Source organism: Enhydra lutris, unplaced genomic scaffold (genome assembly GCF_002288905.1).
Source record: "Enhydra lutris kenyoni isolate GAN:26980312 unplaced genomic scaffold, ASM228890v2 scaffoldscaffold30, whole genome shotgun sequence".
NCBI lineage: Eukaryota > Metazoa > Chordata > Mammalia > Carnivora > Mustelidae > Enhydra > Enhydra lutris.
The window spans coordinates 10,216,245-10,229,400 of NW_019154114.1; the positions used below are offsets into that span (position 1 = coordinate 10,216,245).

At 53.5% G+C, this 13,156-nt stretch overlaps 1 protein-coding gene across 1 annotated transcript in view; it reads right to left on the reverse strand.

Moving 5' to 3' along the window:
* Window positions 1-5,905: 5,905 nt before the first annotated feature.
* LOC111152945 (C-type lectin domain family 18 member A-like) overlaps window positions 5,906-13,156 on the reverse strand; it is an 11,439-nt gene continuing 4,188 nt past the window's right edge. The window contains exons 4-12 of the mRNA XM_022511693.1: window positions 10,202-10,299; window positions 9,646-9,767; window positions 9,348-9,455; window positions 8,659-8,751; window positions 8,223-8,329; window positions 7,475-7,604; window positions 7,064-7,160; window positions 6,781-6,872; window positions 5,906-6,313 (exon numbers count right to left, since the gene is read on the reverse strand). Coding sequence (XP_022367401.1) covers window positions 6,276-6,313; window positions 6,781-6,872; window positions 7,064-7,160; window positions 7,475-7,604; window positions 8,223-8,329; window positions 8,659-8,751; window positions 9,348-9,455; window positions 9,646-9,767; window positions 10,202-10,299 — 885 coding nt within the window. The 3' untranslated portion in view covers window positions 5,906-6,275. The remainder of the gene's footprint in view (window positions 6,314-6,780; window positions 6,873-7,063; window positions 7,161-7,474; window positions 7,605-8,222; window positions 8,330-8,658; window positions 8,752-9,347; window positions 9,456-9,645; window positions 9,768-10,201; window positions 10,300-13,156) is intronic.

Here is a 13,156-nt window from a genome sequence, read left to right on the forward strand (position 1 = left end):
ATCAAATGGATGCAAAGTAGTTCCCTGATTTTCATAGAGCCCCCAGGAAGAAAGGAAAGGGCCATTGTATCATCCCCAATATTAAAATATCACAACCAGCCTCCAGAAATGATTGGATTCCAACCATCTGCCAGCATCGTGCTTTCACAGGCATCATCTCAGCCCTCACGGCAGCCTTGCAGGGCGGAAGCGGTTAGTACCCCCATCTGACGGACGGGATCAGGTGGAGAGCAAGATGAGAGGAACTGTGGGATCTCAGTCCCTCCCTGGCAGCCACTACCATGTTCCAAGAAGTTCCAGAGGACTCCTTGAAGGTCTCCAGTGGGATCAGCTGGAGGCAGGCTCTGGTTCTGTGAGCACCTCCAGGCTGTGATGTCTTGACCCCAGACTACTCTGTGAACCCCTCCACCCAAGGGGGGCGAGAACCCCGGTGAGGGCTTGGGCTGGCGAGGACAGCGCTGCAGGCCGGGGTCCTGGCTGTACCCAGTGGTTTCTTGCAGCGGACACAAGTCATTCTTTTGGCCGCTCCACATCTGAGTTTCAGGTGTCCCCTAGCTTGGAGACAGAAACTGCCTCTCGGAAAAGAAACTGAAAATGCCCCTTTCTGCCTCTCTTTCCTGGCCTTCCTTGCCCCTAGTGTCTGGGTCCATACGGTGGCCCCGTCTTCAGACCCAAAGGCCTGACTTTGAATTCAAGCCCATCTCAGCAGGTGACGGTGGCAGCGGGAGCAGCTACCCTCCAGCTCCACCTCGCCTTAGTGACACTGACTGGGACATCTGCGCCCAGCAGAGGGAGTGAGGTGTCTTCCAGACCTGATCCTTTGAGCTTTCCAAGAGCTCCCAGGAATTAACCAGTCTCTTGGGCAAATTCCTTTCCTGCATAGAGTCGCCGGAATTCGTTTCTGTTGCTTAAAGCAAGGATCTTGATTGATACACATTGGACTGGGCATGGAAGGAGCGAGAAGCCCAGAGGGAAACGGTGGTGATCGAAGGCTGGGAAGTGGCCAGAGGATGGGGAAAATCCAGCTGGTATTAAGGCACAGGATGACAGCAGCCCATGGCATGCCACAGTGAGACACTTGATCCCGCGGTCCCCCAGAACAAAGTGCCCCTCAAAGGAAAGACTTTGGTGATCTGGCGGCTCCTGACAGAGGAGAGTATAAGGATTACCATGAAGTCAGGGGCTGTTGGTCAGAGGGTGGTGCTAATAGCACCACACAGCTTGAAGGAAAGAAAGACAAGCTCAGGGGTGTCTGGGGGCTCAGTCAGTTAAGCGTCTGCCTTCGGGTCAGGTCATGGTCCCGGGGTGCTGGGATTGAGCCTAGCGCTGGGGTCCCTGTTAGGCGAGCTCCCTGCTGGGTGGGGAGCCTGCTTGTCCCTCTCCCTCTGCCTGCTCCCCCTCCCTCTGCCTGCTCCCCCTGCCTATGTGCATGCATGCTCTGCTCTTTCTCTCTCTTTCTCTGTCAAATAAAAAAAAATTTTTTTAAAAGGAAGAAAGAGGATGCCTGGGTGGCTCAGTGGGTTGGGCCCCTGACTTCGGCTGGGGTCATGATCTCGGGGTCCTGGGGTCAAGTCCCGCATTGGGCTCTCTGCTTGGCGGGGAGCATGCTTCCCCGTCTCTCTCTGCCTGCCTCTCTGCCTACTTGTGATCGCTGTGTGTCAAATAAATAAGTAAAATCTTTAAAAAAAAAAAAGGAAGAAAGAAAAAGAAAGAGAAAAAAAAAAGAAAAGAAAGAAAGAGAGAAAGGCAAGCTCAGAGTCCAAATTCTCTGCTCAAGGCATGGTTAGAAAACCAGGGAATTTTTATATCTTGCACCTACAAGAATGAGTGAGTGAGAAAACAGCTTGATCAATGGTTAGAAAATGACGCTAGGGCGCCTGGGTGGCTCAGTGGGTTAAGCCGCTGCCTTTGGCTCAGGTCATGATCCTAGGGTCCTGGGATCGAGTCCCGCATCGGGCTCTCTGCTTGGCGGGGAGCATGCTTCCCCGTCTCTCTCTGCTTGCCTCTCTGCCTACTTGTGATCTCTGTCTGTCAAATAAATAAATAAAATCTTAAAAAAAAAATAAAATAAAATAAAAAAAAAGAAAATGACGCCATTGGGTGGCTTCATACCCTTGCCTGGTCTCTAACTGGGAAGGAATGGAGAGTGAAAGGCAGAGGCCATCAGAGCGGGGCTCTTCGGGAAGGTGGGAGACTTAGGCACCCCCTACAAACACACGCACCCCAATGGAGCCTCTCTGGTCAGCAGCAGCCGCCTCTTGGTCATTCTGAACATCCTGGAAGCAGAAACTTGCTGGCTACTTGCCAAAACCATACACCTTCCCTGGGCATGTGTGTCGCTGGGGCTGAGGGGCGGCCAGCAGCTAGCCTTTCTTTAAACAATAGAGCCCCGAATGACCTTGAGGTGACCTACCCCATCAGCCCTTGTTTTCTCTGGACCGAAATTACAAGTCAGGCCCCAGGGGGCTGATGACTCCAAATCCAAAAGGAGGACATTGAATCACCAAAAGAACCAAGAGATTTTGCTAGTTTTTTTTTCCTCTTTATTTAATTGACAGAGAGAGACACAGCGAGAGAGGGAACACAAGCAGGGGGAGTGAGAGAGGGAGAAGCAGGCCTCCCACAGAGAGGGAGCCTGATGCGGGCTTGATTCCAGGACTCTGGGACCATGACCTGAGCCGAAGGCAGACACTTAACGACTGAGCCAACCAGGCACCCTGAGACTTTGCTTATTTATATTGGCCAAAATTTGGCAAAGTGATCAGGGGAGGGTATCTGAGACCAGGGGCCTGGGGAGGGAAGAGTGTGAGATGGGGTTTATTGTACTGATACTTAGAATTCCGCATTTATTTGACAGGGCGAGACACAGCAAGAGAGGGAACATGAGCAGAGGGAGTAGGAGAGGGAGAAGCAGGCCTCCTGCCAAGCAGGGAGCCTGATGTGGGACTCGATCCCAGGACCCTGGGGTCATGGTCTGAGCTGAAGGGAGACGCTTAACGGACTGAGCCATCCAGACACCCCAGCTGGGATGGTACTAATTGTTTGCTCTGATGACTCCTTGAAACCTGGTCTTCATTGTGGCTAGATAACCTTTGCTAATAGCGAAGAAGAAGAAAAATGAGCTTAAGACTTACTGAGCATTTACTAGCCACCAGGCTTTACACTTGTTTCACAAATTAGTTAGCAAGTGAGGTTTAGATGGTGTTCTGTGGATGAAGGAATAGAGAAAATTAGGACATGAGCTCAGCTGAGCTGACGCTCATCTGAGTTTACCGGTCTCAGGCTCTGGTCCAGGCACATTAGTGTACCAACTCAATTAATTATCCTCATTTTTTTTTAAATTTAAAAAAGTTTAGGTATTTATTTGAGAGAGAGCACACGAGCATGCTGGAGTGGGAGAAGGGGCAAAGGGAGAGGCAGAAGCAGACTCCCCACTGAGTAGTGAGCTCTGACATGGGGCTCGATCCCAGGACCCTGAGGTCATGACCTGAGCCAAAGGTAGACGCTTAACCCAGTGAACCACCCAGGTGCCCCTATTATCCTCATTTTACAGGAGAAGTACACGAGGTAGAGAGATGTATTAGGGAGACCTGGGACCCAGGAGTTTCCCAGCAGGTGGGACGGGGACTGTTCTAAGACCCAGATAGCTCCATGCAGATGGGGGGGGGGGGGGGGGGTGTGTGTGTGTGTGTGTGTGTGTGTGTGTGTGTGTGCCCAAAGGAACACAGTAAGTGGCGGAGCCTATCCTGATGTTCAGGTGGTCTCAATTTTGTCTCAATTTAGGCTCAAACTCTCCACCTCTGCCCGTGGTTCTCGAGTCTGAAGAGCCGGCGTCTGAAGTAGCTGGAGATCTTGCTTAAAAAAAAAAAAAAGCCCCCAGCCCTGGCCTCACCCTCACCGTTCTGTCTGTTGGGGGCAGCTGAGAATTGGCTTTTCCACCAAGTTCACGGGTGACGCTGGTGCTGCTGAGCTGCGGACTGATATGGACAATCTCTCCATTCTCCACCTCGCCTCCGGATGAAAAGGCTGGGCTTGACTTTTCAGGTAGGACCCGGTCACCACCACCTGCGCTCACGAACCCCGCGGTGGCACTGAGAAACGCGTGGGTGAGGGAAAGGCCTCCGGGCCAGGCGGGCTGCCAGGGGAGGCTGCTTCTGGGTGGGAAGCTGGTGCCCTGGCTCTGAAGGGCCGGGCTGGGTTTGCCACAGACGTGTTTCCAGGGTCTGGCAGCAGTGGTGTAAGTGTCTACCTGGCCTGACTTTGCAGCAAAATTTGGGGCCTGGTCTCTGACTCTCTCCAGGATGCTGGGACCAGGCCTTTTTTTAAAATTAAGGTGAAATTCATATAACATGAAGGTAACCGATTTGGGGCATCAAGTCCAATCACCATGTTGTGAGACCACCACTCTAAGTTCCAAAACGTTTTTGTTCCAAAATAAAACCCAGACCCATGGAGCAGTTACTCCCCGTTCTCCTGTCGCACCTGGCAACCCCCAGTATGTGCTTTGTTTCTGTGGGTTTATCCATTCTGAGTATTTCATCTGAATGGAGTCGTATGATATGTGAACCCCTGTGAGTAGCATCTTTCACTTAAAATAGGACTTTCAAGCTTCATCTGCCTTGTAGCCTGTATCAGTTCTTCATTCCTTTTAATGGCTGAATCACGTTCTATGGCATATTTGACTGGTTTCACCTTTTTGCTGTTGGCAGTGATGCTGCTGTGAACTTTGTGTGGAAGGACTTGAGTACTTGTTTGCGGTTCTCTTGGGTACAGACCTAGAAGCGGAATTGCTGGGTCAAATAGTAGCTGCTCTGAACTTTTCGAGGACTCACCAAACTGTTTTCCAGAGTGGCTGCCCATTTCCTGCTCCCACCAGCAGCCTGTAAGGGCTCCAACTGGTCCAAGGCCTCATCAACATTGTATTGTCTGTTTCTTTGGTAACAGCTGCCCTAATGGGTGTTTAGATGTGAATTTAGATGTGAATTTCCTAATGACTAGTGATGCTGTGCTTGCTGGCCATTTGGATAGCTTCTTTGGAGAGCAGTGGATTCACATTCTTTGTTCATTTTTAAGTCATGTCTTTTTGATTAATTCCTTTTCTGCTATGATGAGTCAAAGCTGAGTTTCTATGTTTCTCCTGGTTGCAATCACAGTAAAAATTGTGGCTGCTACGCATGTCCCTGTTCCATGGTCCCGGACCACAGTCCCACCTCCAACCAGCAAAGCGACTCCACAGTGTGCAGATGGGGCCGGGGTGCTTTCCAGACCCTAATGACAGCCCCTCCCGGCCTTCACCTGCCCACACGGCCTCTCTCACCACTGCAGGGAGCAGAGGGAGAAGGGGTCATGACATACCCCCGCTCAGATAATCACAAAGGAAGCAGGAGGGACATGCAGAAGCAGGCGTGGGGACCATAGGGGAGGGTGTGAGCAGGAGCACGAAGACAGAGCCAGTGGTGAGAGGAGCTGGAGCAGGAAGTCAGGAGTACAAACAGAGCTTCTCAATCTGCACCCCTCAGGGGCTAAGACCAGAAAACTTCCAGAAGGTGGTCTGGGTCATGCGGGTGAGCAGGGAAGGGACTAGGGCAGGTAGCGGGCAACCAGCAGTGAGGCCTCTCAGGCACCCTCTGGTCTTCCTGAGATCATCCTGGGTCGGCCGAATTCCCCTTCAAAACAAGCGGTCACAGGGGTGCCTGGGTGGCTCAGAGGCTTAAAGCCTCTGCCTTTGGCTCAGGTCATGGTCCCAGTGTCCTAGGATCGAGCCCCACATTGGGACATCAGGCTCTCTGCTCGACGGGGAGCCTGCTTCCTCCTCTCTCTCTTCCTATCTCCTCTGTAATTTCTGTCTGTCAAATAAATAAATAATCTAAAAAAAAACAAACAAACAAGCAGTCACAAGTACAGCTGATTCATAACTTAGTTTAATCCTTTGTAGGGAGCACCCTGGGCAGTGAGGAGCCTCCATCTGTCCCAGAGGGTCCGGCGACCATGGAGGAGAGTGGTCTCTTCTGGCCGCTGGCCCTGCCTCATGTTTGGGTGCCTGACCCCCACCTTCCCGATCCATAGCAGGCTGAGGGGCCCCAGCTCCCCTCCCCCTGGAGCAGACTCCCTCTGGGGCTGACTTGTACCCCCTTTCCCCACTTCCTGCAGGGTCTCTCTGAGACCTCTGGATACTGGCTTGCAGTCCTGGGCTGGCCCCGGTTCCAGACAGGTGGGCAGCTGGGTGAGCGTGGCTGCATATCTGGGTGCTGGCAGGGGAGAGGCACGGCCGAGTCTCAGGGCCCCAGGTCCCACCGGGAAATGTGCTTCTCAGCTGGAAAGGAAGCCGGACAGAGCGAGGGTCACTGGCAGCCCAGGTAGTCCTGGGATGGGGACCTTTTGGCAGTTGGTCCTGAAATATACTCCCAGTTGGAGCTCCAGACCTTTCTAGCAGGAGCTGCTGGGGGCCGGTGCTGGGCCGCCTCTGTTCCCTGCTGTAGTTTACTGGGCTCTAGGGATCAGGGAACACGGGTCCCTAAGTAGCAGCTTTGTGACAGGAGGAAAGCGACCCTGGAGAAATCCCTGGCCAGGCTGTCATTCCCGTCCTGTTGCCTTGTGGACATGAGGCTGGGCTTCTCTCTCCCCGCTTGGCCTCGGGGGCCCGCAGGTCCCACGGAGCTCGGACCAGGACATCCCCGGGCCATGCATGCTCAGGTGCTTTCTGGGTCTGTGACCTGGACATCCTAGCGCCTGGAGCGGGCCAGCAGGGACCAGAAGAGGGAGCTGTGAGGGGGCCCTCACCAAACTGGCAGATGTAACGGTTTCGGGTTTTGCAGCGCTGGTCGTTCCAGTTGAAGGCGGCGGACGCCTGTAGTTCCACACAGTTCCCGAACCTGCCAGGCCGGGACGCTGGGGGCTCAATGCCGGGGAAGGGAAGTAGGAGTCTAGGAGAGGCTTCCGTCTTCCCCTCCAGCAGGCCCCTGTGTCTAATGGCCCGGCCCACAGGTGGGGCTTCTGGAAGCCAGACCCACCCCCATGTGAAGGCTCAGCAAGCCGGCCCGGAGGGAGGGCACCCCAGACTCACCCCTGGTTGTCGGGCTGCCCAAAGGCAAAACTCGTAAAGGACTGGTGCTCCCCCGTGGTCCAGCGGAAGGAGTCCTTGGTGGTCTTGTAGGTGAGCCCTGGGCCGTGGCAGGTGAGTTGGCCCACCACCCCGGGCCCCCACTCCAAGCCCCCACTCCGAGTCCAGGCTCCCTGAGAGGAGGCCCTGAGCTTGGAGCCTGTTGCCTAATCCCCTTTCTGCTGCCAGCGAGCCCTTAGCCCCCTTCCTAGCTCTTCCAGCCCCCCCGTGGCTCTCCCTCTCCCTCCCTTCTGTGCTCTTCCCAGGGAAGGAGGTTGCCTGCCCCATCCTGGGTCCCTAGCCCTCACCACACCCTTACTGTCTGCTGGTGGGTTTTCACAGCCCAGATTTCTGCACCCTCAACCAGGCACTCACCGATCCAGAAGTTTCTGGTCTCAAAGTCACTGTCGGTCACCTCATTGGTGGTCTCCAGGCGGCCCAGGTAGAAGGCGAGGATGTCCTGCACTTTCTGGCTCTCGATCTGGGCCAGCACCCCGCCCTTTCCCTGTAACCCCCATTCCAGGTCACCCTGGCAGGGCCCCAGAGCTCAGACCAGCCCTTCCTGCCCACCCTGCCACAGCCAGGGACGTCCTCTTCCTCTGTCTCCTCCTCCTTAGAGTGGAGGGTCCCCCTTCCTTGCCCCTGCCTGCCTCTCCTCTCTCTGGGCATGGGGGGTGGGGGGCCAAGACTGACTGGGCCCTGCCCTTGGGAAGCTTTTGTTTCACGTGTTCAGTGTCCTGAACGCATGTGAATTGGTTGCCAACATGAACACCTCGAGAGACGGCAATGAAAATCTGAATTTCTGATTCTCTTGAAAAATCCCAAGTTCTGGCCTTTCTGCACTTGGTGGCCTGCTGGGCAGCCCGCAGCTAGAGCTGAATCAGGGTGGCTCCTTAGAGGGGGGGTGGGTGGGGCCTCACCCCTGCCCCCCATCCTAAGTCCCTCAGCTCATTCAGTGACCTTCTGGCTTCCGTGGGCCTCTGAGTTTGGGGCCCCTGCTTTATCCTAATGACCAGAGTCAGGTCAGGAGAAATCGAAGGAACCATCTCTTTATCCAAGGTCCGTCCAAGGACCCTCGCTTGAGACCTTGGGGTTCCCTGGGAAGGCTGGGGTCCACTGTCACCTGGCATTTCATCTTGGCTCCGTAGTAGGTGTCTGCCTCTGAAGACACCAGGAAGCAGTCTCCGTCGATCCTCAGGTCACAAGTGTGGAAGGGAAAGTGCACCTTGGCTGGGGACAGGGGGCCCGACTGTGCGCGTGGGGACCTCAGACGCATTATGCCTTCCACCCTGCCAGGGAGCTAAGCTCAAGAAGCCCCTTCCTCTGGCCACTGTCTCCAAGCTGGGGCGGGGGGTGGGGGAGTCAGCGGCGTGCTGGGGAATGTGTGAGATCCAGCTTGCTCTCTCTTCCAAAAAAAAGAAAGATCTGTAGCATTTGCCAGATTCTGTGGTGGGAATGCCACCAACGTGATGTGATTGCATGGGGAGTCGGGAGATGTGCCCAGTGAGGGGCTCCCGGGGGTGGCCTGGCTCATCGGGGGACCTCGGGGCAGGACTCACTGGCACACTGGGCTCCCCCGTAGCCGACGTCACAGACGCAGGAACACTCCTCTTCCCGGAACCGGCCGTGAACACACTGTACGCTGCAGCGCACTGCCGGGGTGAGGGGGGAGCGGAGCTCAGCCTGCAGCCCCTGGCCCCCGTGCTGCCCCTCACGGCCCTCGGAGTGTGGGCAACGGCCAACCGTAACAGGAGAGACCCTTGAGGATGGGACCCCATCAGGGCTTCCCGCTGCGGCTACGCTTGGTGTCTGGTTGGATCTCCATCGTAGAGAGAAGCAAATTAGGGTTCAGGGGTGACCTGCCTACAGTCACAGAGCTGGGAGGGAGACAGTGGGATCAGAGTCCACTTCCAGATCCTGATAGTGTCCTCCTCCCACCCTCTCAGGACCTAAGGGCCAAATCAGATTCCACCTTGAATCCCCTACACGGCTCAGGCTCCGACAGGGGCTCAGGCTGTTGGTCGAATGACTACACGATGTTCAGATCAGCAAGTACCTGGTCAGGGGCCACACACTCCCTCAGGGCTCTCTCCAGACACTTGCAGTGGGTGCCCCACGGCCCCTGGACACACCACACAGGGACATGTGGCCCTCCTCACCCCCCACGGCTGCCTGCCTCGGCCCTGGCCCAGGCTTCACTCACCGGGTCCCCGTGTGGCTGTGACCTGGAGCTCTAGGTGCCCCTCACCTTGGCAGTATCTGCCTGTGTAGCCGGGGGGACAATGGCAGTGGCAGGTGCTGACGTTGAGACGTCCATGGTTCCGGCAGCTCATCCGACACGGGTTCCTGGGGACCTCTGGTCAGATGAGGATGAACTCTGAGAGGGCGCCTTTTTCCGGCAGGCCAGGGGGCTGCTTCCCAGGGTGCCAAGGGCCAGGGCCTCGAGGACAGTCCCACCAAATGTTGCCACCCTCCACAAGGGTCACCACATGGAGTTCTCTTGTACCCGCTGCCCCAGCAGGATACAGGCAGGGTCGGGCACTTACCACAGAGCCCTCCTGCGTGGTCCCAGGCTTTGAAGCAGCCCGAAACGCTGGCTGTGCAGAGCGAACACCAGGAGCCCTTCTTATAGGGGACGATGGTCTTCCCGTTGACCTCCCAGTTGCCCCTGTGAGAGCGAGCACCAGAGGGCTGCAAGGGCCTGGCTTTGGGCAAGACAGGCGTGGGCCCTGCTGCATGCCTCACGGACCCTTCAGCTCCTTCTGGCCCAGCCCGGGAGTCAGGGAGCTGGAGGATACACGAGACGTCCTAGGAAAGGAAAGCTGGCCTCCAGACTAACACGAACACTCCATTCTTCCTTGGCCAAAGCAGAATAGTGCTGCCAAGGAGGGGCGTCTGAGGAGAAGCCACATTCTGCTTGGCTGCCCACTTCTGCACCCACTCCCTTCCCTCCTTCCCTCTCCCCGAGAGGGTGTGGACCCAGGGGTAAAGGCCTTTGAGTGGGGGGCTGAGGTTTCTCCCTTGGGTGAAGGTAGGCGCCCCTCCCCACCCGGCCCAAGCCCAGCGGGGGATGGCGGGGCAGCAGCCTTGATGGGACCTTACCCAGGAGAGTAGGCACAGACGAAGGCTTCCATCTCGGCCTGGGCCCCAGAGCACCGATGCCGCCCACAGCCCAGCTGGCTCGAGGTGGCCCACACGAGCTGCCGGAGACACGGCGGCTCAGGAACCCTATCACAGGCCACCCCCACTCCCAGTCTGGGGGCCGACAACACTGATGATGCTTGCCCTGCGGGAGGCAGACACAGTCTCTGCCCCCAGTGAGGCAGACTGACAGACCTCGGGGCCTCAGGAGCCGTAGCTGTGCTGAGCAGAGCTATGGGGACAGGTGGGCACAGCCTAGGAAGAAAGCCTTCCTGGGTGAGGGGTGTGGAGAGGTTTGGATGGGCAGATACCTGAAGAAAGGAGAGAATCTTGGATGGGGGAGGAGTGTTGAAAGAAAGTCTTGGACCTCAAAGTCTTTGATACAGACCCCACATGTGGCTACAACCCTTCCCTCCTCCCTGCAGGCCCCTCTTAAATGTGCCTTTGCAGTTCTTTGCAATGAGGGAAGGACTCTCTTTTATAGCCTGGAACCCGGCTGGGCTTGTGGCTTGTGTTGGCCAACAGAATGGAATAGGAGTGATACTGAGCTGGGGGGGCCTGGGTGGCTCCGTTGGTTAAACATCCGACTCTTGGTTTAGGTTAAGGTCATGATCTCATGGTTGTGAGTTTGAGCCCTGTGTCAGGCTCTGGGCTCAGTGCAGTCTGCTTGGGATTCTGTTTCTTCCTCTGCTCTACCTGCCCCCAGCTCCCGTGTGTTTACTCTCTAAAATAAATAAATAAAATAACGTCTTAAAAAAAGTGCTATTGAGCTGGTTTTGAACCTAGGGCTGGAGACCCCACAGGCACAAGGGTGCCAGGTGAGGCCCCTCTAGACGGCCAGCTCCCAGCCCAGGCAGTGGCCAACTGCACTTGAATTTGGGCCCAGCAAAGACCAGAAGAACCTCCACACAGAGCCCAGCCCAAGGATGCTAAACTTTGGGGTAGTGTGTTAGCAACAAAAGCTAACAGGTACAGGTCTCTGATAGTATTCAGCACTTGGATTGAAAATCTTAAAATCTGTGACAGCTTGGAAACAGCACAGTTAATACAGGGGACTAGTTAAGCAAACTCCCGTAGCACAGCCATGAAGTAGGGAGACATGGACACATGTGTCCAATAATTAGAGAAAATACATTCTTTTTAGGAATGCATGAAACATTTGCAAACATTGACCCTTCACTTAACCACAAAGCAAGGTTCAACAAAAACCAAAGGAATAATATCCCATAGGCTGTGTTCTATAAATTCAATGCAATACAATCTCCAAGTAAGTAACTTAGAAGTAAGGAATAGGTTGGGGCGCCTGGGTGGCTCAGTTGGTTAAGTGTCTGCCTTTGGCTCAGGTCATGATCCAAGTGTTCTGGGATCAAATATAAAAAAATAATAGAGTAAACTGAATAAAGTAAAAGGAAGTGAATAATGGGGATACCCCATTAAAATATATAAACTTAAAAAAAGGTAAGTAAATAGTAAAAATAGCAGAAATTTAAAAAAAAGAAAAAGGATAAAACAAACAAAAGCTTACTTGTTAAAATAGACACATCTCTGGGAAGACTGGTAAAGAATGAAAGAGAGAAGGTGCACATAAACAAAGCTGAAAAGTTTAAAAGGATCTAGCAAGAGACACAGGAAATTTTTTAAAAATTTATTTGTTGGGGAGAGCAAGAGAGCCAGCAAGGGGAGAGCCAGGCAGAGGGAAAAGCAGGTTTCCTGCTGAGCAGGGAGCCAGATGTGGGACTCGATCCCAGAGCGACCTGAGCCAAAGGCAGATGTTTAACCAATTGAGCCACTCAGTGGTCCCAGGAAAATTTTAAATCCCTGTTTAATCCTAGTTTTTTTTTTTTTTAAGACTTTATTTATTTATTTATTTGAAGGAGTGAGAGAGGGAGAGCAGGCGGAAGGGCAGAGGGAGAGGGAGAATCCCAAGCAGACCCTGTACTGAGCTCAGAACTCAACTCGGGGCTCGATCTGACAACCCCGAGATCATGACCTGAGCCAAAACCAAGAATCAGATGCTTTACTGATGTTCGGTTCTTATTTTTATTATTTACTTTCTGTTTTTTAAATTTTATTTATTTTTCTTAGTAATCTCTACACCCAACATGGGACTTGAACTCATGACCGTGAAATCAAGAGTCACATGCTTCATGGGCTAAGTGAACCAGGCACCTACATTATTTACTTTCTCCTACTTTATTCAGCTTACTGTATTATTTTTTTATATTCTCTTTTTTAAAGATTTATTTATTTATTTATTTATTTGACACAGAGAGAGAGACAGCGAGAGAGGGAACACAAGTAGGGGGGAGTGGGTGAGGGAGAAGCAGGCTCTCGGCTGAGCAGGGAGCCCGACGCAGCGCTGGATCGTAGGACCCTGAGATCATGACCTGAGCCGAAATTAAGAGTCAGATGCCTAACCAACCGAGCCACCCAGGCACCCGCTCTCTGTTTAATCCTAGCTTTAACTCTTCAGTACTGAACAATTCTGCCCAATCAATTGGGAAACATAAAATGGACAGTTTCCTAGAAAACAGAACTTGGCAAAACAATCTCAACGCGAAGTAGACCGTTTCCAAAAGTTTAATCAACAGCTAAAAACCCACGCCTGCATAGCGTTTGAGAGAATCGGGAGCCAAGCACAGGCAACACAGTTTTGAACAATAATAGTAATATGGGGAATTTTCATTTCAAAAGTTTCTATAAAGCTGTAATGATTAAAACACAATTTGTGCAGGGATTAAAAAAAAAAAGCAGCAGAATATAATCAAGAACTCAGCAACAGATCCATGGGCAGACGTGAGCTTGGTGTATGACAGGTAGACTGTGAGTCAGTGGGGGAAGGGTTGAATATTCAATGGAAGGTGCCCATTTGTGGGTTGTTTTTTTTTTTAAGATTTTATTTATTTATTTGACAGA